Source organism: Brienomyrus brachyistius, chromosome 8, assembly GCF_023856365.1.
Source record: "Brienomyrus brachyistius isolate T26 chromosome 8, BBRACH_0.4, whole genome shotgun sequence".
In the NCBI taxonomy this organism is placed as follows: Eukaryota; Metazoa; Chordata; class Actinopteri; order Osteoglossiformes; family Mormyridae; genus Brienomyrus; species Brienomyrus brachyistius.
In genome coordinates this window covers 23499465-23523226 of record NC_064540.1, presented here as the reverse complement: position 1 = coordinate 23523226, position 23762 = coordinate 23499465, and the positions used below count along the sequence as shown (strand labels likewise).

The window sequence follows — 23762 nt, the reverse complement described above, 5'->3', positions numbered from 1 at the left end:
GTCTGCATGTACATTCTCAGTCATAGGTTTTCACACCACAGATTTTAACCACTTTTCCATTTATTTTATAAACTGCAGATTTTTACTCTAAATGAAAATGTCAAAATAAATTTCCTGCATAAAATGGAAAAAGTATGTTATTGCATGTCTGAAGTCCTATTAACTGGCTGTGTGATGATGGCGTAGTCAAATTCTAGGCTGTCCTTTAACTTTAAATGCACTAGTTAACTGCTTTGTCCCATGAAACAGAGCATCTTTTACTGTCCCTTGAAAGAATGTCTCAAATTTTCTCTGCTGTTATGATGGCTAGAGGAGGTTACTTTGACATTTTCTTGCTAATAGAGGTACTCAAATGATGAGCATACTGTAAATTTATTTGTTAGCAAAGAAAATTGAGTGTATGTTTAGTGAATGTTGAGTAACATGTAAATGTAGAAAATCTCTGCAAAAACGTTTGACTATAGTAGTGTACATGTCAAAAAATTCAATTTAAACGTATGTGTGTGTATAGTGTTGTGGAATTTATAAAACAAGATTCTATACTTATAATTCAACATCCATTAATATTTTACATGGGATAATTCAGATAATTGATGTTTTAATTCATCCATTCATCTCCCAACTAGTGGGGGCTTGTAGGGCTGTCGTATATGGGCCCCAGACAGGGGTACTCCCTGTGTTTCAATGAGAATTACAATATGGAGATTTTAGATTGCTAATCTAATAGTATTTAATATCCAGCATGCCATGTCAATCTGTCAAAAATTTGCCTTTGATTAAGTGCAGTGTCTGTACAAACTGGGAGGAGGGATGAATAAACCAATTAACGAGCTAAAGATGTATTTGCTGAAGTAAAGAAAAACACCCCAAAAATCCGCTGCCATCCTGATAAAAAGAAGAAAGCCTGCAAGTTAGAACGGATACATCATTATAATTTTTTAAATCAGTGTTACATTTCCTTATTTATCTGACACTCCAATTCACCATCGTATTTTCTATTACATGAACACTTGTGAGTATTGTGAAAATGAGACACCTGGCAAATTGGGACGGTTGAACTTTACAGTTAATATATATGTTTAGTAATACTTAATTTTCTATATAGTGTTTAAGGGCATTGACGTATTTAGAATAGTGTCAGAAAGTGATGAGAATTTTCAGAATTTATTAATGATATACTTCTGCCCTCGTATCCCGTTGTTTTTATAAACGGCGTGTAAGCGCGTTTAACTTTACCATTGAAGATACCGAAGCCACAGTGACACATTGACTGGGGGGGCTGAGCCGGAGATGGTGCAGAGAGCGGCGGTGTCCCCAGTATAATGAATCGTCTGCCCCCAGCTCCGGGCTTTCGGGGTCTGATGCCGCACGTGCGACTCATTAAGGTGAGTTGCACTTTCAATTGGAATCCAAATTGCACTAGATTAAATTTCTGTTTAAAGTACAATTAGAGTTGATCATGTGTAACTGGATATATGTAAATATGCGTGATGAAATATAGAATAACCGACAATTTACACAGTCTAGACGTGCAGAGGCACCACTTGACGCTGTCATTATTATTATTATTGTTGTTGTTGTTGTTGCTGTTGTGTTATTGTTGGTCATGGTGGTGGTGTTTTGTTGTTCATGCCTGGTTTTAATATACATTAGAAAAGACACGTAGAAATTATTAAATATCATAGTTGAAAATGTGTTTATTAAGTTGTCTGCTTCACACTATAGTTAATTTACTACTTCAAATATCGCAAAGGGTTTAGAAACTAAAAGCTTCTCAAAACACTGTAGATGTTACACGTGGGAGTTATCGTTACAACTGTGGAATAAATTTGGTCGAGTTTATGTTGCCTGAGAATGATTAAGCATAAAATATTCTAAAATCTGCCTCGCCGTAGATTAGTATTATAGCTGTTGGTGCATACTGTAAGTTTAATGTCACATTAATGATACATTGTATTTGGACTCAAAATTAAATGCCAACAGACGCATTTGTATGCGATTTAGATTAATTTGATATATCAGAGGCTTGAGTGCGTTATTGTATCGCATATCCATTGGAAAACCAAACTGACACTTAAGTAACATTTACATTTTAGCTGACGCAACCAAAGTACAGCAGCAATGACATTATAAATGAATAATTCTTCGTTTTCCCTAATAACAAGAAACACAAAACAAATACATATAAAGGAAATTAATGGCATGGAATCCACTTTTTACTGCTACAGTTGTACCAAAATTTGAGTTTAACAGATTTTTTTTCCCCAATACTAAATGTATCTACCATGTTTGTGGTGGTTTGGTTCCACCCCAGCTCTGTGAGTGTGGAGTTTGCATGCTCTCCCCATGTTTGTCCGAATTTTGGTTCCGCCTCAGCTCTGTGAGTGTGGAGTTTGCATGCTCTCCCCATGTTTGCCCGAATTTTGGTTCCGCCTCAGCTCTGTGAGTGTGGAGTTCGCATGCTCTCCCCATGTTTGCCCGAATTTTGTTCAACCCAGCTCTGCGATTGCGATGTTTATATGATCTCCTGTATTTATGCTTTACTTGGTTCCAGGAGGATTTTTGTTCCCTCTCCTGATCTGTTTTCAGTCACAGAGGAGAATCAGGGTCTCCGCTTAGTAAAGGAAGCATGGATGTGGTCTGTGATGGCAACACTGCTGCCGTTGGTCTATGTGGGGTCGAGAAATTGGGAGGCACAGATGGACGTGTGACAGCACCACTACCTAATGGATCTGCGAATCACATTACAGGTGAACCTGTCTCAGCTGTTAGACATTCAGAATTACAGCTGCCCAGGGAGACCTGCCTGTAAAGTACCTTATTTTCAGAAGCCTGGATCTGACGATTGTTATATATGCTGTACTATTACTCAACCCCATGGTCTGATGTCTCTCAGCCCTGTAGTTTTATGTGGGTCTGAGCTGGGAATTAAATATGATTCTGTTTGTACAAGTCAAAGTTGTATAGACTATTCACCATGCTCTCCTTTTCCAGAAGACCAGACCAGTGAGTCAAGTATAAACTGTGATGTAAGCACTAGGATCAGTTTGACTGAGGATGTCTCAGCCAATGAGAGCTCCTGCCTGCTCATTCATCCAGATGAGGAGTCCAGCCTCTCAGAGGAAACAGGTGAGTGCATTCCTGCATTATTACAATAGGTACATCCTTGCAACAGCCTCATTGTAAACACCCTCAAACTCTGAATCACCTCATTTTGATTCAAGATTTGTTACCATCATAGTAACTGAACACTCCACACTATATTTAGGGGGGCACCAGATTTGAACCTGGGACCTCTTGATCTACAGTCAAATGCTATACCCCCCCCCCCCCCCCGACACAAACACACACACACACACACTTGAAAACTGTTAGTATCCTAATATGAAACCATTGTGAATTTCTACTCAGCATTTCCACACCCTGAGGCTCCTGCTGACAGCGTTCCTACATCCCAGCTCCCAAATGGCCTGCCAGTCTGCACCCCACCGTCTGCGGTCCGACCCCCTGCGCCCCCATTGCAGTTTTACGCACGCAAGCCAGACACGAGACGGCATCACTCTGCCTCTGCAGCAAACAGCCCCAACTCCCTTAAAAGCTCATCAAGAGCAGTGGCAAACGGTAAGAGCTCACCCCAGCCACGAGTCAGTCCCTGCCCCGCCCTGTGATACCCCGGGGACTTCCATTCAGGGCCAGTCAGCGATGTTCCGACACTCCACCGTGCATCCCGTAATCCGAGCACGACCGGCTCCATTTCAGGGAAGTTTCATACTGAAACCATAATTCCCATAAGGCTTCTCGGACCAGCGTAGGAAACAGCCTTTCAGTATTATTTATCCAAACTTGGTGGCAATCCAGCGGGGTTAGATGTATATCTGATAAAATACAAACTTTGAGGATTATATTTCACTTTTATAGAATTTTCTTTTTTTACCATAGACCCTTTTTGGAAATGAGGTTTCTGCATGTGTTTCTGCGGCCTTGATACAGCAGCACCGTGACCGTGTCTGGGAGCATTTTAGCCTTATCTGCTAACCACCTTGCTCTCTCCATCACACACAACGTTTATCTCCCCAAACACTGCACAACGTCTATATCAGTCGTTAACAGGCAACCTGTCACGGGAAGGTTCGGGTGGACAGGCGATCGTGCGGGCAGTGGTTCAGAAAACCAGGCTGACGAGCAGGATCGAGGTAATCGGAGTTTATTCGGGGTAGGGAAACACGGGAGGCTAGGGACGACCAACACCATGTGCACAGATCACGTAATGACGGACAACGATCACAGGCAAGACATTTTGATTGGCTCATAATATTTTTTGGGGCAATTTTTCCAGGTGAACTCTGAGACACAGGAAATTACACATATAAAGAGAACCATTGCTGTGGCACAGAATGGCATTTTCTTAAAACTGTATCTGAAGTACAAAATCTACTGATGTCAGTTTTTAGTCATTAATGTTTTTCGGATTGAGAGAGCGAGCAAGAGAAAGAATGTGTCAGTCAATGATTTTGGCTGTTAAACCATGTTTGCCACAATCAGTTTTTAAACTATATATTAAATCTGCTTCCCTAGTTTTCTCACAGGTATAGATAAATAACTGACTAAATAATTAATTGCCTTAATTATGTAATCTTTTTTAAATGCAGCCCTTTAAGTCCTTGCTTTTTTAATAATCGCTGTCTTCTCTAATGGCGTCCATATTTAATATCACCATCTTTATTTGCTATTTCTACACTCGCCCCTCTAACACTGCCCTCTCTCTGTTTTCACATCCTCTGCACCTTCCTTCTCGTACCCCTGTCCCCTCTCAGATCTCTGTGCCTCCATTGTTCTTGCTTGCCTTTTCTGTCAGCTGTGTGACTGCTTGCTGGTGACCATGGACGGCTGTGCCCTTTGCTCCTCCTTGCTCTGCCCCTCCCTCTGCTACAGTCACCCCAGACCCGGCTGCACCTGCAGGGGGGTGCCCGTTGACTTCTCCACCCTGGATAGCTGCTTCCGCCCGGTAGACTGTCTGGAGCTGGCCTTGGAGATCTCTCAGCTGATCTTCCACTGACCTTTCGGGTTTTCTGTGTATCTGACCAGTTGCTAGTTAATTTGTACTCGCTGTCACATGTACAAACACATATAATGTCAATGCAAAATAATGACATGCAGACTCCCAGTAGCATGCTGGCCCATTGGATCTTCCTCAGATGTAAGGGTTAAAGTTTAAGACCATTAGAGGGCTCCTGTTTCAGTCAGGGAGCAAGATAGCTGGGTGTCACAGTGGGAGAGGAGCTGATGGGAAGCTTTGAAATCCACCACATTAAGAGCTTCTGATCAAGATGCCCATAAATGTTCTGTGGTGGACATCAGCAGTCTTGGTGCTCAGGAGTCCATATTCAGTTGGGTTTCATAATTCCCTGATTCCCTGAAGGACTTGAGACAGCTACTGGACAGATCTAGCTACCTGCCAGATCTATACCCAAATGTATTTTGAATCTTAAACACACAGGTTGTGTTTAAAATCCAGATTTCTCCCTGAGGTCACTTTTGTAGACAGGTGTGTCCAATAACAGCTTGACAATGGATCTAAAATCAACCAATCAGCCAGATTTATGACACAGGACCCAATAACAGCTTGATGATGGATCTAAATTTGGCCAATCAGAACAATATTTATGACCCAGAACACCTTCCAGATGGTCACATACCTCTGCTGCTTTGTATCTCCCTGCTTGAGCCTCTTCCGCCTGCACACCCGTTTGTACACAGAAACCTTGTGGCCTTTATGAATTGTACTTTTGACGTTGCTGTTTTCCTTTTAAAAACCGAGCCGGTAGCTTGTGAGAGTTTTACTTACACAAAAATGTTCTGAGGGCAGAACGAAAAATGATTGGCTCAGAGAGATAACCAATCACATTGTAGAGCAGGTGAGTCCAAGCAACTAGAGGAGGCAGAACCAAGACATCCGATTGGTTGGTCCGGCCTCCTCTAGTTGCTTGGAGCCACCTCCTCTACAATCTGGAGATTCTCCCTGAACCAATCATGTTTCATTCTGCCCTCAGAACATTTTTATGTAAGTAAAACTCCCATGAGCCACCTGGAATCGGTGGTATTTGGAGACTGAGGCCGTTTGGCACGCTAGTGGTGTTTCCTGACATCTCTCCCTCCCCCCCTCCTCCCCCAGAACGCTGTGCTCAGTGCATTCTATCCTGCCTGTTCTGCGAGGTTCTGACGGCATGCTCCTTGCTGGTGCAGTGCCTGAACTGCAGCCAGGCCTGCGAGCCCCTGCTCCAGTGCTGCTGCACCTGTGAAAGCGCCGAATGCGGGCTATGCGGGGTCGACACCTGCCTGGACTATAGACAATGCCTCGAGTCGCCCAGCGGCCTGGAGATGTGCATGGAGTGCTGCTCCATCTGCTTCAGTGCGTAGATCCACCCGTGCTGAGGTGGGGCCCTGGCACGGGGAGATGAGGAGCCAGATCTGAAACCTCACCTAAGGGTTTCAGGCCGAGGAAACAGAGCACAGAGATGTCCTTGGGAAGAAGTGTGAACGTAATGGCGTGTGATGTAACAACAGAACACATTTGCCCAGTGTGACTCCAGCCCAAAGCCACCTAGATCCCAGGAGATGCTTAACTGTGACTGACTGAAACACGCAAGATTTCAGTCATACACTCACATTGTCAAAACTGCTGCACAGGAATTGTGTTCAGTTGCAGCAAAGCATATACTTGTTAGGATGCATTTTATTTGCATTTAATTTAAACTGGTACATAAATAATGCATGCCTATCTGTGTAATTTTGAATCTCGACGGCTGTACTCAACTAAAGAACCATTTAGCCATGTAATGATTAATTAAAATACTAAAGGGACATTGGAAGTTTTCGCGGTCAAAAGACCGACACCTTTCTAATATCATCGCAGATGCGCTGAAAAACGAATTAAGCTCTTTGTGAAGTAAGTGAAGATGCACGTTTAAATATAAATTACAAACAAAATATTGTTTCACCCATTTGTGTGTCAAGAAATTATTTTCCCGCTCGATTTACAGAATATCCTTTTTAAGATCATTTTATAAAGCTATATCTAGACCATCTTGCTTTTTTGCTCTTCTTGTTTGCGATAGGCATTAATTAATTTATGGCGAATAACAATGCGCCCGTGAAGCACCGAGGTGCTTATCAGTCACGCAAAGAAACGTGTGAATTCTGTTAAGTATACACATCGCTGAGCTATAGTAAAAACGATTACAGAGCGACGGCTGCAGACCATTAAGAATTCATTATTGAGTTTATGTGGTAACACATTACATGTTTAAAAGAGTTGATGGCCAAGTCATCTCTGCTGGATGCTGATTGAATGTGTCCTGGGGGCTTCTCCTGAGACAGTGTCAGGTGAAAATGCAAACAGTCCTTCTCAGATATTTTCGACTTCTTTCATAAAGATGCATTTATATTGTCGTTTTTGTATATTAATAAGTACAATCAATGGCTACAAAGACGATATTGTGATGTGTACGTATCTTCTAAGCATGAAATTTTTGCAACAAAACGATCCTTCTAATTTATCTCGGTGTCCATATTATAGGGTGAAGTGCACCCCCTAGTGGACCACCACTGGAGGTTCTACATGGTCCACCCTTAAATGACTCACTAGCCAGATCACAATCATTGGCTGTCAGCTCCTCCTGCCTGGTGATCCGTACTCATCAGAGGAACAGTGCTAAGAAAATAAAGTCCCATCCCTCGCGCCCAGGTCACTTCCAGCATCTCCCTTCTTAGAGAAAGCTTAGAATCAGAGCCTTGAACACAAGGACTAGCGGCCACTGGAACGGCTTCTCCCCCCAGGCTGCTGCCCCGCTAAATAAGGGCCAATCGGAAGCACGCTGGCACTTACGGAAGTATTTCATGTATCATTCCCCTATGACTAAATAAGCTCATTTTCACAAACCGCAAAGCTGTCTGCACCCTACAGGGACAGAAAACCCTAAAGACCATCTCGCCTCTATGCCTGCTTGTCTTATTATTTGCACATCTTAATTTTTGTTTCTACCTCTATTCTACTTTTATTCTATTTGTTTGTTTTTTGTACTTTTGTTTTGTATGCTTAACTGTATACTTCTTGCCATCACCGGCACCAAAACAAATTCCTTGTCCTTTTTGTACTTGGCAGATAAAAGATTCGGCTGTCGTGTTCTGTCGCTCGGGAATTTCCTAGGAGCAACTAAGTCTCCATTCTTACCTCTGATCCCATGATTTCCTCACTTGTACATCCCAGCTTTTCATTATAACCACATTTCTGACTGGTAAACAGAAGCTGCACATTACGCCTGCTGCTTATGAAGAGAGAATGTCCTTCAGCATCAATTCCCCTCAGCTCAGAAAGAGCAGAGACACAGAACACAATGTGACCGAATCGCAGTGGGGTGGAGGACAGATCCCCCCTCCCCATCCACCTGCGTGTAGCTGAGGGGGGGCTAAGATGCAGCAGGCAGGTGCAAACTCACTCTGAATACTTATTTCTGTCATCGCCATGGCAACAGACATCATGCATAAAACATCACAAATTGCTTCCATCCAAAAGTACACTGGTTTTGGCTGAAACTTTCCACAAATCTGTGCATTTTCCAGTGATGTTCAGAAACCACTTTAGTGGAGTTTAATTAGAGAACTGAAGTGAGACAGGGCTGACAAGCTGACCGATACGAGAGGCCATAGCGTCTTTCAAATGGAGCTCAGGGTTCAGCAACCTTGACTGATCAATGACTGTTGCCCCACTAGTAAAGAATTGCTTCTATTTCTCGCCACCTCGCTAACTGCCTGCGATGGTGAGTCCTGCATGTCTTGGCACAAGAGCGATCCCTGACCATTCAGTCACCCTAATTAACAGGAAGACATGGAACAACTCAAAATGGCAGCAAGGTTGGGGTACAGAGGCATGTGCAGATAAAAGCTTAGTGACACTGGATTTCTGTCCTTCGTTTGAAAACCAATAACAAGGCTATAGGAATAAGAATTAGAACCTTTATTGCCACAGTACAGAGCAGCAAGTCTGTACCATCCCTTAATATGTATATATATATATATATATATATATATATATATATATATATATATATATAAACACACACAAACCACACGCAGAGTGAATGTCATGTGTAGTTATTTCATTTTATTTCAGTTCACTAAGGCAGGGCTTGCATGTTTTGTTGTTCTTTCCATGGTTATGTCTCACACAGAATGAAAACCACATGTGTAGCTAAGTTAGAGATCTGTGTCCAGGAAGCTGTGGGTTCGAATCCCATGGCCTTTACCCCAGCTCCTCCAGGAATGCTGACTACACCCTTTGACCCTGAGCTCCTCACCTGTGCCTTACTTTGGACAAAAGTGTCTGCTAAATCTGTAAATGAAGCTCCACGCATTTGTCCGGTGTTTAAGAAAGCGATGGAACGGAACAGAAAGAATCCCAACTTTCTCTCGGTAAAGGGTCATTTTACTCACTGCAACAAACAAGCCAAATCTCATTTCCAGCACCCTCAAGGAGCAGTCAAGTCCATGTTATTTTAGTCGAAAGGAATATTTTTCTTCTTGTCTAGACCAGGATTTGTGTGACAGGATTTAACTTTTTTTGTTTTTTTTTTTATTTAAAAAAATGACAGTTACCTTGAAAAGCGCTAGAGAGAAAAGACACAGGAGGGATCTGGGGGAAAACTGAAGCTCTCGCATAGCAAAACGGCGCCTGAGGCTGGTCGTTGTTTAGGAGTCACGTGCGGACAGTAAAATGGGAAAAATCAGCTGCGGAAAAAACCAGCCAGTCCCTTGCCGGTATAACAACCACAACATTAATTATTCATTAATCAGTCATTCATATTTATGATATAATCATTGTCTTCGATATAAGTATTAGTTTTAAAATAGACTCTGAATTTTAAAGTGCCCAGGACAAGAGCTGAGCTTCAGTTTGCTTTTATATAATATACACATTTTAATAAATTCTAATAATTTTTTAAATTTCATATTGTCTATTGTTAGACATACATCACCAGTGCAAAACCAGTATAGAACACAGAAACGGATCCACGGAGCAAATACATGAGAATTTTTGAGCAAGAACGCAGGGTGTGTGTGGATCTGGGGGGGGGGGGTGTCTGCTTCCAGACAGCTTGTGGCATCATTAGTGGTCTTTTTGTTTAGTTTTTTGCCCCTACAGGAATTCGTCACGCAAGACCAGGGAATGCTGCGCGTCCAGGTAGCCTGCGCTGTGATTCCCAGATCACACCAGTGAGTTAAAGCACCTCCCTCCAATAAAAACCCAAAAGGTTAGCTAGCCAGCTAGCTCCCAAGTTCATGACACACCAGGCTGCCCTTATAGCGACCCCTACTGGTCAGGGAGGTGACACCGCGCCCGCTCGTGGGGGAGTGCCTCAAAGACAAAGCAGTCAGAGATTAGTGGCTAGTCTGTGCCGGTCGTCCATGGGGCAGAGAGGAGTGGAGTAAGAGCACCAGCAGCCCCCGATATAAGGCCGTCCACCAGGAATAGGTTTACATTTTATACATTTATATACATTTTAATGCCAAATTTGGCTGGGGTGCATAAATGCAATGTCTGTACTTCTAGAAGTGTCGATCATGCTGTTATGTAACTAAAATCCCTTTATGCCACACAAACACGCACTCTCACACAAACACGCACAGGCTTCATTACAAACCTTGATTCCAGTCTGCACTTTAAAATAAAATCTGAGCACCTTGCTTTTCTGTCTTTGCCCCCAGTTTCACTCGGGGGGGGTCTTTCTCTCTCATTCTGGCTCGTTACAAGCCCTAACAATTAAAACACTTTCTGTACTTCACCAAACCCGCTGTTTCAGTTGCACTTGCCTGCTTCCCTGCATATTTTTAATTTCCCAGTCCACAAATTAAAGGTTTCCAAAGTTCTGGATCCAGGCAGGTGTGAGAAGCAAATGATGATTCGGTAAGGCACTGGAAAACCAGCCCGCAGGACCTCCCTCTGTCCTGAGAGTAACTGCAGTTTGGTTTGACTGTCTGCAGGGGGCAGCAGGTATGGTCACGCTCCTCTCCTGTGGGAGCCGGTCAGAAGTCCTCCTCCATGTCTATGCTGCTCCTCCTGCTGTTGGTCTTCGAGGGTCCAGGGGAGACAGTGGCAAACAGGGGGTCGGCAGCCCCGGTGGGGGACAGAACGCAGCCCTCGTCCATCAGAATGTCCTCCAGGCCCACGCCCGTATACAGACCCGTGTTGACCTGTGGTTCATCCAGCTCTGCAAAGCTTAGGGTTCCCAGGTCCAGGGGGCTGCCCACAGTTACCCCCACCCCCAGGTTGGGGCTGGGGGGAGAGAGAAAAGCAGAGGGGGCGGCGGCCTGTGCGAGGGACTTCAACTCCCCTCCTGTCCCATCCAGGCAGAGAAGGCTCTGAGGGGGCGCAGGGCCGACCTGCTGCTGGGGGGCCGCCTGTTCCATGGCAAGGGGGGTGGGGAGGCCATGGAGCCGGGCCTGCATCTCCAGCTCCTTAAGACATGACAAAACAGTTAATGCAGTTGGAGCAGTTAATGCAGTCAGGCGCGGAGACGCAGGTCACCCTTCTGCACGCCGCAGCTCTGCTATCATTCGCCTGCTACATCCAGCTTCTTTGAACCATGGAGCCGATTTGACGCTGCTGCCGTCACACATGCGAGTGACCCCGCCCACCTTAAGCCCCGCCCCCTCCCCCCCTCACCTGTATACGCAGCAGAAGACTCCGGTTGGCATGCTCCAGCCTCTTCTGCCGCCCCTCCACCTCCTTCACCTTTTGCTGCTCCTTCTGCAGCTTGCGGATGTAGTCAACGGAGGCCTTCAGGATGGTACCCTTGTTCCAACGCATCTCGCTGCATTTGCCGCATTTGCAGGCGGGGTGCGGGGTACGGGGTTAGGACAGACAGATGAGTACATGCCACATACCATCCGCTCCACTCCATTTCCCAAACTACCACATCCTTTAAGTGCTCAGTGCCAGATCCCTACAATTTACTGGGATCTGATTTCCGTTTCTAATTATTTTAACGACGAACCTGCACAGTGGGGAAAATAAACTGCCTGAAACTACAGTCCCCCTGCCTCCTGATGTCAGTCATGCTGTGTGTCTTGGTTTTATATGTGTTCTGCGAATGTACCGTTTCTGAACACTTCTTTTTGAATTTGAGACCATATTGGGTGGAGGACAAACAGAGGTTCTGTTTGTGTGGCACCGACGGGAGACACTCACGGGTCGCTGCATTTCGGAATGAGGTCTCCCAGCTCCTTGATGCGGTCATTGATGTTGAACCTCCTCCGCCTCTCGACTGCAGCAGAGAGACGAGACCAGCTGGGGTCAGGAGAGCCCGACTAACGTGTGGGTGAGGCAGAGCAGAGCGGTTAAGGAACCGGGTCTTTACTCACTGAGATTGTGGTTGTCTTTCTTCTGTCTCTCCTTCATAAAGGCTTTGGCCTCCACGTCTGAAAGATAAGGAACACGTTCAGACTGAATTTAGAGAAAGGGAACCATGCGACAGACACATGGCAGGAACAGAGAACGCAGATGGCCAGCATGCGGTCAGCCTTAATATACCACTTTTTCCCATAATTCACCAAGTTACTTAATGTCAGCTGAATCGGATTATGGTCAAAAATGTTCACCCCCACTGTAGCGCCTGGGACAGTTTTCTACCCAAAAGAATGCGCAAGGAATCATGAACTACAACTGAAGGGACTAAGAGGAACCGAGAGCAAACAGAAGATAAAAGGCCAGCATGCTGTGGTCGGGGTGGGGGGCGGAGTAGGGGGAGTCGCCTACCTGTGAGCTCCCTCTTGATGTTATGCAGGTCAGCAGGGCAGGAGTTGCTAACAGTTATGGCTGGGTGGGCCCCTCCGGGGCTGCTGTACACATCCAGGATGTTCCCCGACACAGGCAGCTGCAGAGGACAGTCACGGTCATCAGAGAGGGCGGTCACGGTCATCAGAGAGGGCGGTCACGGTCATCAGAGAGGGCGGTCACGGTCATCAGAGAGGGCGGTCACGGTCATCAGAGAGGGCGGTCACGGTCATCAGAGAGGGCGGTCACGGTCATCAGAGAGGGCGGTCACGGTCATCAGAGAGGGAGGTCACGGTCATCAGAGAGGGCGGTCACGGTCATCAGAGAGGGCGGTCACGGTCATCAGAGAGGGCGGTCACGGTCATCAGAGAGGGCGGTCACGGTCATCAGAGAGACCCACATTTCCCAGCGCAACTGCAGCCCGGTAGCCCATACCATACACAGTCTACTTCATCATCCCAAACTATTACTGCTCATTAACTGCATGGATTTCATAAACAGCTGCACAATATGCTATTTATTGAATATTTATAATGTAATGGTTGTAAATGAGTGGTTGTAGGCGGAATATACCGAGTACAACATTCAATGGGGGAAGAAAACAGATGTGTTATATGCATGCCTGTCACAAAAGGACTTTCTCTAGATATAAAACGAGGACACATTCGCATATGGTGACATGTTTCACTATCAGCATAGTTCATTCATGGCTCATTCATGTGAAGCCATAAAACCATATTGAATTAGCCACGTCCGAGCGAAAGTGAGGTAAAACCAGCAGGATTGTTACAAAGTTCCTTGACTGCAACCTGAACATGCAGAATTTCTGCAGATAGCCCCATTTCTGTGAGAAGTATGAAAGAAACTAGCAAGAATTCTCTCTTCGACAGACATACAAGTTGGAAACAGTGAATGCAAGAAATAATTTTCAAAAATCCAAAATCTATTTCCTTCTTCACAGTATATTATGCAAACATCTCAGTTTACATTAGAAATTCATGCAAAGTTTCTTATATTGTCAGCAGGTTACACTTCCTCTGTATGAGCAGAAATCCGCCAGTTAAAATGACAACATACACTAATAAAACAAACACTCATTTGCAACCATTAACTATCTAAATCTGATGTGTAAATGTAAACATAATAGTTCTGCACTAAGACAAAATGAATAATTTACCTCTGAATTTCTTCTGCTTTTCTCAAGCTCTTGCAGCAAAACTAAAATCTTCATCTTTCAGTTGAATACTTCTGTCTGACTCCACAGGTCTTGACGCAACAGATGTTTAATCTCCCACCCTGAACAGCAGAGCCTCTCTGCACTGACCTATCCTCTGTCTGCTGCCTCAATGAGTAGGAGCCACATGTCACAAGTAGGTGTGGATTTCCACCACGGACCTGATCACCAGGGGCTCCCTTGGGGTCCCAGAGCCCATGGCTCTTTCAGGATCAGCCTCAGGCTCACAGGCATTGTGTTTCATGCAGATGCATGCCCATGCATTTTGTCAGGGTGATACGGTAAGTATTTGCCGCAGGTCCACATACCGTGTTAGGAAGCTGCAGTCCAGAGTCTATCAGTGTTATGATGTCATCATTGAGGCTGGATTCAAGGCTGATGATGTCATCAATAACATCATCAATCTGCAGAAGGTTGGGGGTGGAGAAAAGGCCTTAGGATCAGAAATTAGAACTACTGATTTCACTGCGATACACCTCAATGGGAAAAATCAACGAATGTTCAACATGACGATAACGTATAATATTCACACATTCAAATCTCCAACCAGCAAAGTACCACAGAGTAAGGTACCACCACCAAGCACTGCTCCCCGTGCACTGAATTAACTGCCCCCTATCATAATGTCACGTATAGGTTAAATGCAGGGGACACATTTCCTTGTTTGTGTGCTGTGGTATGACGACTAATCAATTTCACTTCATTAGGATAAAAACAACTAACTTTTCACATGACGGCTGATTTTTACCCACAATAAAGTAAATTACGAGTATTTCAACCCAACGTAATTGACCAGTTAGGGTACTTTTCAGCCTGTGCGGAATTAACCTATAACGATGCCACCTAGGTGCTGACTTTGGAAGCGCGTGTGTGATGGACAGCGATGTCATTAAGCCGGGGGTGTGACATCTGGCAGCACAGTGTGACATCAGTCCTTCAGAAGATGACCTCCATGTGTGGGGTCACGCAGCCGAGCCAGAAAGGTCTGCCGGTCACCTGGAACAGGGCTGGCAGTTCACCAACCAGCTGTGTGGAGGCTGCTTCTTCTGCTCATTCTACAGCACCGCTGTTTCCGTCCAAGGAGGATCACGGTCACCCTGAATCCCCCACCCCTTCCTGTTAGTGTCACGCACTATATATGCCCGCGAGCTAACATGTGACCATATCCTCAAATTTGTACACATTGTGCTACAACACACTGAAACATACCCGCATGGTCTGATTCACCACTACAGAACAATCTGTAAAACACAGTCCATATTCAAACTGAAATTTCAGAGAAAATATATCCTCTAAACTGTTACACTTATAATCAGGAGTCTACCACTGCAATCTTCTTTGAAATTTGATTTTAAATTCCCTGAACAATCTGAACTCTCTGATCTCTGGAATTTTCCTTTCATGGTAGGTTGGTTTAACAGCCACCAGAGGGCAACACCATGAATACCTCCTCCTTGCTGGAGCCAAGGTTGAGCAGGGCCATCGGGCTGTTGGGGGCACTGCTGACACCAGGTGACGGCTCAGGGGCGGAGCTTGACTGCGGAGCCAGAGATGCCACCAGTGCCAGATTGGCTGTCTTGGTTCCAAGGGTGGTTGACAAGTACTGCTTCACCTGCTGTCTTTGGGCCTGCTGGATGTGGTACTTCGTGGGGTTTTCAAGATGGGTCTGGACCTGCCAGGTGACCAAGACAGGAATACAATAAGAATGACGCTAATGCTAAGGGATTAATTCTTCAATTAAAACTGAACATCCAGCCCATTAGGACAACCTGACTAGCCTGAGATTAATTCAAAGCCTAGGTTCTCTATAGGGAGAGTAATGTTTTAGATTAATTAGAGATAAACAAGTTTTGGTGGGTGGATCTACCTTGAACTGTCACTCACAGCTCAGTATAACCGAAAGAGAACCAGCAGGCAGTGGACTAATCCGATAAACGATCAACAATGTGGTTTAATCCCACCCACTACCAGTTCTGAGGTCTCCTATCCCTCCTTGTGTCCATGATGCCTAACACGAGCATCCACCAGGGGGCAACAAAGTAACATGTTAAATCTCAGTTGAAATGGGTGGTGAATTAAATAGACATAATTTTTCAGAGTGGTGAAATGAATCTGGAAACTTGGAGTGATGACTGACTTTAACGTTACTAATTTTGTTTCTCCACAAACAGTCTTCTCAAATAAACTGCACATTGGTCAGGCTGAAACCGCATACGACTCGTCTATCTTACCTTGAGCACCTCCACTGGCACCTGAGCAGGGGGTGGGCGGCTTGTGGGAGAAGCCATGGAAACGGCAATGGCGGGGGAGGGGCCGGCAGTGCCGCGGGGGCCTGCCGAGGCCTGCCGCTGGGCCTCACGGCGCTCTTGCTCCCGCGCCTGGTCCCTCATCAGCTGCTGCCGTAGCAACACACGCGACGACATGGCCGACCGCTGGCTCACGGCACCGGGACACAGAGGTTCGTCCCAGACAATGCAAACTGTTAGGAGATGAAACGTTAGGACCACTTTCCAACTGCAAACACGTGTTACTCAGAATCAATGTTTCCCAATCTGGTCCTCGCTGACCCACAGACCAGGTTGAGCCGGGCCACTGGGGGCACTGCTGACCCCAGGTGATGGCTTGGGGGCGGAGTCTGACTGAGGAGCTTGGAGGGAGCGTAAATGTGGACCGGGTGTGAGTCCGAGAGGACTGAACTGGGAAACACTGCTCAAAATGAATATGTCTAAAATGAACTGCGTAAGCACAGGTAGATTCACACAGTTTATTATGTCCTATGTGAATATATATGTAAATTACAAACTTGGTTACAAATGAATATGTAAACAAAGTAAAAACAATAAGGTAAGAATTAGAAGTGAGCTCATATGTATGTATATTTGGAATTTGTTTAAATTTAAATTCCTGAAGCGTGATACAATCTTACCATTTACGTAACTAAATTGATCTAAATTGACCTTTAACAAGTTCCAGTCAATTCGACATTGACAACCCCTTCCTATTGACTGCACTTCATATCACTGGCCACAGGTGGCAGTGCCACGCCACAGCTGACCATCGGACCAAGAAAAAAAGAGGAATTATTGTTATATTAGTAAGATTAAACCATAACACAGAATTTATGCCTAAGAGATGACAGACGTGGCATGCAAGGCCTATGTTGCGTAACAGATTTGATTAATAACATCTTATATTTTTGTTATTACTATTACCAGTTCATCATTTTGGATTATTTTATCCAAGGAAACTTTTTACTACAGAGAGGCGAACTGCAACGTCTTGGTCAAAGACATACTTGAGAATTTCAGGTTACAGCATAGTGTCCCAAAGGATGCCTCTCAAGGGACAGTTTTAATGACTTTAACTTATAATCCTATCATTAGATTAACATTAGCATCATTCATTAAGTTTCCTCTGGCAAAGCAAAGACAGCAGGGGAATTGCACTGACTCATGGGGAAGTGCAACAGGATAGAGGAATCAAAACGGAAAACTGAAACTACGACTAACCCCGTCCCCTAAGGACCAGACAGAGTCTCAGCTGCCGCTAACCCCGTCCCCTAAGGGCCAGACAGAGTCTCAGGTGCCGCTAACCCCGTCCCCTAAGGGCCAGACAGAGTCTCAGGTGCCGCTAACCCCGTCCCATAAGGACCAGACAGAGTCTCAGCTGCCGCTAACCCCGTCCCCTAAGGGCCAGACAGTCTCAGGTGCCGCTAACCCCGTCCCCTAAGGACCAGACAGAGTCTCAGCCACCGCTAACCCCGTCCCCTAAGGGCCAGACAGAGTCTCAGCTGTCGCTAACCCCGTCCCATAAGGACCAGACAGAGTCTCAGCCACCGCTAACCCCGTCCCCTAAGGGCTAGACAGAGTCTCAGCCAGCACTAACCCCGTTCCCTAAGGGCCAGACAGAGTCTCAGCTGCCGCTAACCCCGTCCCATAAGGACCAGACAGAGTCTCAGCTGTCGCTAACCCCGTCCCCTAAGGACCAGACAGAGTCTCAGCCACAGCTAACCCCGTCCCATAAGGACCAGACAGAGTCTCAGCCACCGCTAACCCCGTCCCCTAAGGGCCAGACAGAGTATCACCCAGCACTAACCCCGTTCCCTAAGGGCCAGACAGAGTCTCAGCTGCCGCTAACCCCGTCCCCTAAGGGCCAGACAGAGTCTCAGGTGCCGCTAACCCCGTCCCCTAAGGGCTAGACAGAGTCTCAGCCAGCGCTAACCCCGTTCCCTAAGGGCCAGACAGAGTCTCAGCCGCCGCTAACCCCGTCCCCTAAGGGCCAGACAGAGTCTCAGCCGCCGCTAACCCCGTCCCCTAAGGGCCAGACAGAGTCTCAGCCGCCGCTAACCCCGTCCCCTAAGGGCCAGACAGAGTCTCAGCCGCCGCTAACCTCGTCCCATAAGGACCAGACAGAGTCTCAGCTGCCGCTAACCCCGTCCCATAAGGACCAGACAGAGTCTCAGCCGCCGCTAACGCCGTCCCATAAGGACCAGACAGAGTCTCAGCTGCCGCTCACCTCGTCCCCTAAGGACCAGACAGAGTCTCAGCTGCCGCTAACCCCGTCCCATAAGGACCAGACAGAGTCTCAGCCGCTGCTAACCCCGTCCCATAAGGACCAGACAGAGTCTCAGCCGCCGCTAACCCCATCCCATAAGGACCAGACAGAGTCTCAGCCACCGCTAACCCCGTCCCATAAGGACCAGACAGAGTCTCAGCCGCCGCTAACCCCGTCCCATAAGGACCAGACAGAGTCTCAGCCGCCGCTAACCCCGTCCCCTAAGGGCCAGACAGAGTCTCAGCCGCCGCTAACCCCGTCCCCTAAGGACCAGACAGAGTCTCAGCCGCCGCTAACCCCGTCCCCTAAGGGCCAGACAGAGTCTCAGCCTCCGCTAACCCCGTCCCCTAAGGGCCAGAGTCTCAGCCGCCGCTAACCCCGTCCCCTAAGGGCCAGACAGAGTCTCAGCCGCCACTAACCCCATCTTCTAAGGGTGAATATGGTGATCAGTAAATGCTGCACACGTCACCCAATCGAGTGCTGTGAAATGTGTGGTCAAGGTACCTACATTGTGTCACAGTGTCAGGGACAAGCTCTGGGAATGTATCAACGGTGACGGAGGACATTTCGAACAACTAAGAGACTAAACATGACCCAAACAATACTGTAAAAAAAAATTGTATATCTACTTAAAATTATAACTTTTCACCCATCACATGAGAATTAAGGTCATGGAGTAAGTATGCTGGGTCAAGCCCTTGGAAAGACTCTGCTTGTCCCTTTGAACATGTATTTGTAGATATCTGTCTTTCTAAAACTGCATTAAAGCGATACTGCTCATAGGGTACAACAGCTATTCCCCAGGGGGATATAAGACCGAGGCAGTGAGGAGGCGGGGGGGGGGGGGGGTATTGGCAGTATCGCCCGTGTGTTTCTCTGGCTCATGGTGTCCAGGGTGATGGCTCTCAAGGCTAGCCTTAAATAGTGGCGAGTCTTTTCTCATGCAGAACTCAACTATTAATAACCGCAGCGATCCACACTGCCGGTCTCCACGTACACGAATGCGCCGGGGGGCGACTGCGCTGTTAGCAAAGGCCGCTGGCTTTGAAGCATCAGTCACCACACATGTATAATGTGGGGAGGGGGTGGGGGTTTCCAAAGCAGAACTAGCCGATTAGTCACATTCACAAAAGTTAGACTTTACGCAGGACATAACGTTCCCTTTATGGTCGCATTTCTGAAAGCGAGGAGGCTCCGTGGATTCCTGACCCGCAGCTCTCCTACTCTGAGAGCCGCTAACAGTAATACAAACGACACCTATCAGGGCATTTAATCTATGAGATACTGCAACCATCACTGGGCACGTGGATGAACTGCTCCCAGCAGACCGGAGAATCACACAGCTCATCAGACAAAATGGCATCCGGCACCACTATCAATAACTGAATATTAAACAGCAACGAGAAGTTTAACTTATATATTGGGCCTTTCTCCAACCCAAGGACACTTTTCAGAGGATTGATATAACAAAAGGTAATAATTGCAAATAATAGATGGAAGAAATATGGCATAATCACAAACAGACTAATTCATTCATCCATCCATTTTCCAAACCACTTATCCTACTGGGTCGCGGGGGGTCCGGAGCATATCCCGGAATCAATGGGCACGAGGCAGGGAACAACCCAGGACGGGGGGCCAGCCCATCGCAGGGCACACTCACACACCATTCACTCACATATGCTCACCTACGGGCAATTTAGCAACTCCAATTAGCCTCAGCATGTTTTTGGACTGTGGGGGGGAAACCGGAGTACCCGGAGGAAACCGACATGGGGAGAACATGCAAACTCCACACACATGTGACCCAGGCGGAGACTTGAACCCGGGTCCCGGAGGTGTGAGGCAACAGTGCTAACCACTGCACCACCATGCCGCTCCCAGACTAATTCAATCCATGGTAAAAAGAATGAACAAAATGACAGTCAGTGATCAGGAAGGGAGGCGTAGCAGAGAGAGGTGAGATTGGGCTTGAATATGGCGAGAGAAGCAGGTTCACAGGCTCTGGGGGAGGGAACAGCTTAGGAGCTGCAAACCTAAATGCCCAAGAAACCATGGAGGTAAATTTAAATCTCGAGAGAGACAATAGACCAGAAGGTGATGATCTATGGCTGCGAATGGGAGAACAGGGCTGAAGTAATTCTGTAAGATAGGGAGGAGTATAGCCACAGTGTGCCTCAAATGTAAACAGAAGAATCTTACATTGTATGTGATGCAGAACAGGGAGCCAGTGGAGGTTATGGAGGATAAGGGTGATGGATGCAAAGCGTTTAGTGTGGGCGAACACTCAAACTGCAGTTTTGAATAAACTGCAACTGAATAATGAACTTAGCTTGAGGATCAATGAAGGGAGTATTGCAATTATCTAACTGGGATGGAATAATGGCTCGAATGAGCATTTCAGCATCCTTGGTGTTGAGTTTAGGATGAAAGCATGTAATGCTGCAGAGGTGGGAAAAAAAAGCCATCTTAGATAAGGAGTTTATGAGATCTTCAAGGGTGAGAGCAGAATCACCGAGATAGCACCAAGATTATGTGTAGTGGGTGAAGTGCCATCGATCTCCAGGCTAAAGCTGTTATGGGGAAAGGCAATTGATTTGGAACCAATTAGCAGGAGATCAGTTTCACCAAAACTGATTTTATTCAAGTCAAGCACTAGCATCTACGGTCTTATACAGAACATCCACAGGATTCCTGCCAGCCAAACGCGCACGTTTGCTGTATTCTGCTATTTAAAGATCAGGCTGGAGAGGTTTATAAAGCCTGTTTTACAGTGACATAATATTAAAAGATACTTTCACGCTAAATGCCGAGTTGCTTTCAGCACATCTTGGCTGCAGGTCACCAAACGTGTGTCTGACGTGTGTATAGCGTGTCCCACTGAACTGACCTGACAGCGATGGTACAGGGGCTGTCCTCAGAGGCCGAGGTCTTCAGAGGTGAAGCTAGACTCTGTGTGCGACCGGCAAGGTGAAACTGAGAGGGAAATATGTAGTGTCAATGTGACAGGAGCATAGGCCACTGGCAATGCAGCAAACCAGGAAATCCAAGCTGCGTGCAACATTTAGTTTTAAAACAGACAAAAGCACGCCTAAGCAGGCTGGTTCATCAAGCCTGATATTTTTTACACAGCCAGTGGTTCTTAGCTTCGAATCTCCACACTGCCAGCCAAAGAGGAAGTTGGGCTGCTGTCTTTCTCGCAGGCCTACAATCACCACAGGAACTGCTGACATGCAGCCACAAACAACAGCAAAACACGCAAAGCTACCAGCAACGCAGGAAGCCAACATGTGAGCAAGACTGGCCCCAAGACAGAGGTATAACCTCAAAGTTTCTCTCCAGTGGGGAATCTGAAAACCCAATCTAAGTTAAACTTAAAACAAAACAAAAAAACAATCCAAAACTTTCCAAGTTCAATTTTAAACAGCGGATTTCCCAGCTTATTGCACAATAAAAAGTCTCATAAAAAGTATTCGGAATGCATAAGGTATTCAGCCAAGTTTCTCGCAACACCTGATGGTCATGATAAAGTTCTTCGTTCTTCAGGAACATCCACACATAAATCTTCCAACCTTTAATCCAGTACCGGAACACACCGTGACACCGTAACGCTAAATCCAGCATAATGCGCCACGGATACCGAACAGGTGAAAAGTGACTGACTACAGCTCGCTGACAGCTACATTCAATACGAAAATAAAGTAAATTTCAGATAAGTGACTAATACTATATATATATATATATATATATATATATATATATATATATATATATATATATATATATATATATAGCGCTGTTCAAATATAGTTACATATCGCCAAAACATAAACAATAAAATACATAATAATAATACATAATCAATAAAATATATATATGTGAATAAAAACTAACAATTGTATGGTTAATAGTGTGGTTGTTCTTTAATAAAACTAATGCCTTAAAAACAACAAGCGATCCCATATATAATAACATAAACACACGCACCTGTCAAAACTTAAAGAGACTGTGTGCGCCTAAGGTAAAATGCCCGCAGAACAAGAGCGACAGTATAGACGCTGTTGGCGTTTTTCTGCACAGTACAAATCCTGACAGTATAAACACCAGCGCTGCCTTTCGTTCCGTGTCGCAACTCGGAATATTTTCCCCGCACAATGTAAACAGCGTCGGGATAAAGGCCGGCGGTTTGCGCAAAGCGCTAAAGCGACACGCCTGCGGCCGGCGGCTGCCCGTGAAGCCGAGCGTCCCCAGTCTGTGACAGTGACAGAGTCACCGGCAATGACGGCCGCTGTCACTCCGGCAGTGCGACCCACCGGCCAGCACCAGCCCCGACTCAAAACATTCTGCCATTTCCTTATTTGCCTGCTTGAGTAGAGGTTTGTCATTTTTTTTGTTTGGGAGGGGGGCAACTAAAAGTGCACTAAATGTGACCTTTTTAACAAGGCAGAGTATTAACTTCAGCACAAGTTTTTAGAGTTTCGTATATACCGACCACGAAGTTTTAGTATGCAATAATAACATGGGGGCGGCTTTTTGCGGCAGTACCTACCCGCTTAAAGTTGGCAAAGGTCCCGGATTATCCACAGGTTGTTTAAAACGGTCCGTATCGCGGCAGAGCTAAAGAGACGTAGCGAGCCGCGAAGGTCCAACAGCTTTACCACATTCGGAATTCATGCAGAAATCTTCCGGTCCGGATACCGCAAAGTCCGCGATCGGGCCCTGAAACACCCTGGACAATATGGCGTCTCGGTTGGAAACACACTTTGAAAACAGGGTGCTTTACGCGGGGAGGGGCAGAACTCCGCACACGTCCCTCCCCAGGATCTGCGTCTGTCTTTGCGTTGCGCCACCGGACCTGCCACTTCTTGGAAACGCTTTGCTTCTATTCTGCAGCTGTGCTCCATTCTTTTTAATACAACACAGACGTACAGCAGAAATGTCCGTGCAAAATAACCATCAACGTATTTAGCCACAGTAGGCCTGTCTGAGAACTGTGATGCATTTAATTTAGCAGGGTTAACATTGTGCTTTCGCTCTTTCCAAGTGCCCCGGCTGTAATAACTGCAGACATGTTTGGCATGTTTATTACTGATTATGTTACATTTCACCTCAAGTTTGAGTTCATACGTCTGCGGCACAGACACA

At 46.1% G+C, this 23762-nt stretch overlaps 2 protein-coding genes across 6 annotated transcripts; one reads left to right on the top strand and one right to left on the bottom strand.

The window, feature by feature from the left end:
* Positions 1 to 1254: 1254 nt before the first annotated feature.
* Positions 1255 to 16270, top strand: LOC125747250 (myoD family inhibitor-like). 4 transcript variants are annotated; one of them, XR_007399277.1, is made up of 6 exons: positions 1255 to 1385; positions 2555 to 2750; positions 2995 to 3129; positions 3412 to 3621; positions 14094 to 15181; positions 15472 to 16270. XR_007399277.1 is itself a non-coding variant. In XM_049022220.1 (5 exons), the coding sequence occupies exons 2-5, from the start codon at positions 2630 to 2632 to the stop codon at positions 6415 to 6417; spliced, it is 711 nt and encodes a 236-aa protein (XP_048878177.1). In that variant the 5' UTR covers positions 1255 to 1385; positions 2590 to 2629; the 3' UTR covers positions 6418 to 9040. The 4 variants fall into 4 exon arrangements, 3 of the variants coding, with proteins under 3 accessions (XP_048878177.1, XP_048878178.1, XP_048878176.1); XM_049022220.1 differs by lacking the exons at positions 14094 to 15181; positions 15472 to 16270 and adding an exon at positions 6173 to 9040 and having other exon boundaries at positions 2590 to 2750; XM_049022221.1 differs by lacking the exons at positions 14094 to 15181; positions 15472 to 16270 and adding an exon at positions 6173 to 9040 and having other exon boundaries at positions 2998 to 3129.
* On the bottom strand, positions 9141 to 23609 carry LOC125747249 (transcription factor E3-like). 2 transcript variants are annotated; one of them, XM_049022217.1, is made up of 10 exons: positions 23167 to 23609; positions 21508 to 21593; positions 16295 to 16542; positions 15511 to 15735; positions 14372 to 14467; positions 12812 to 12929; positions 12418 to 12474; positions 12245 to 12320; positions 11720 to 11867; positions 9141 to 11511 (listed from the first exon to the last, which is right to left on the bottom strand). In XM_049022217.1, the coding sequence occupies exons 3-10, from the start codon at positions 16484 to 16486 to the stop codon at positions 11080 to 11082; spliced, it is 1344 nt and encodes a 447-aa protein (XP_048878174.1). In that variant the 5' UTR covers positions 16487 to 16542; positions 21508 to 21593; positions 23167 to 23609; the 3' UTR covers positions 9141 to 11079. The 2 variants fall into 2 exon arrangements, with proteins under 2 accessions (XP_048878174.1, XP_048878175.1); XM_049022218.1 differs by lacking the exon at positions 21508 to 21593.
* Positions 23610 to 23762: the final 153 nt, after the last annotated feature.

Bases quoted from the DNA above. Each gene is read 5' to 3' on its own strand.
- LOC125747249 (XM_049022217.1), bottom strand. From the start codon at position 16,486: ATGTCGTCGCGTGTGTTGCTACGGCAGCAGCTGATGAGGGACCAGGCG. The intron at 14,468-15,510 runs GTATTCATGGTG...AACCTTCTGCAG, and splicing joins TTGGCTCCAGCAAGGAGGAG to ATTGATGATGTTATTGATGA. The intron at 12,930-14,371 runs GTATGTGGACCT...TGTCCTCTGCAG, and splicing joins GACTGCAGCTTCCTAACACG to CTGCCTGTGTCGGGGAACAT.
- LOC125747250 (XM_049022220.1), top strand. From the start codon at position 2,630: ATGGATGTGGTCTGTGATGGCAACACTGCTGCCGTTGGTCTATGTGGG. The intron at 2,751-2,994 runs GTGAACCTGTCT...CTCCTTTTCCAG, and splicing joins ATCTGCGAATCACATTACAG to AAGACCAGACCAGTGAGTCA. The intron at 3,622-6,172 runs GTAAGAGCTCAC...CTCCTCCCCCAG, and splicing joins ATCAAGAGCAGTGGCAAACG to AACGCTGTGCTCAGTGCATT.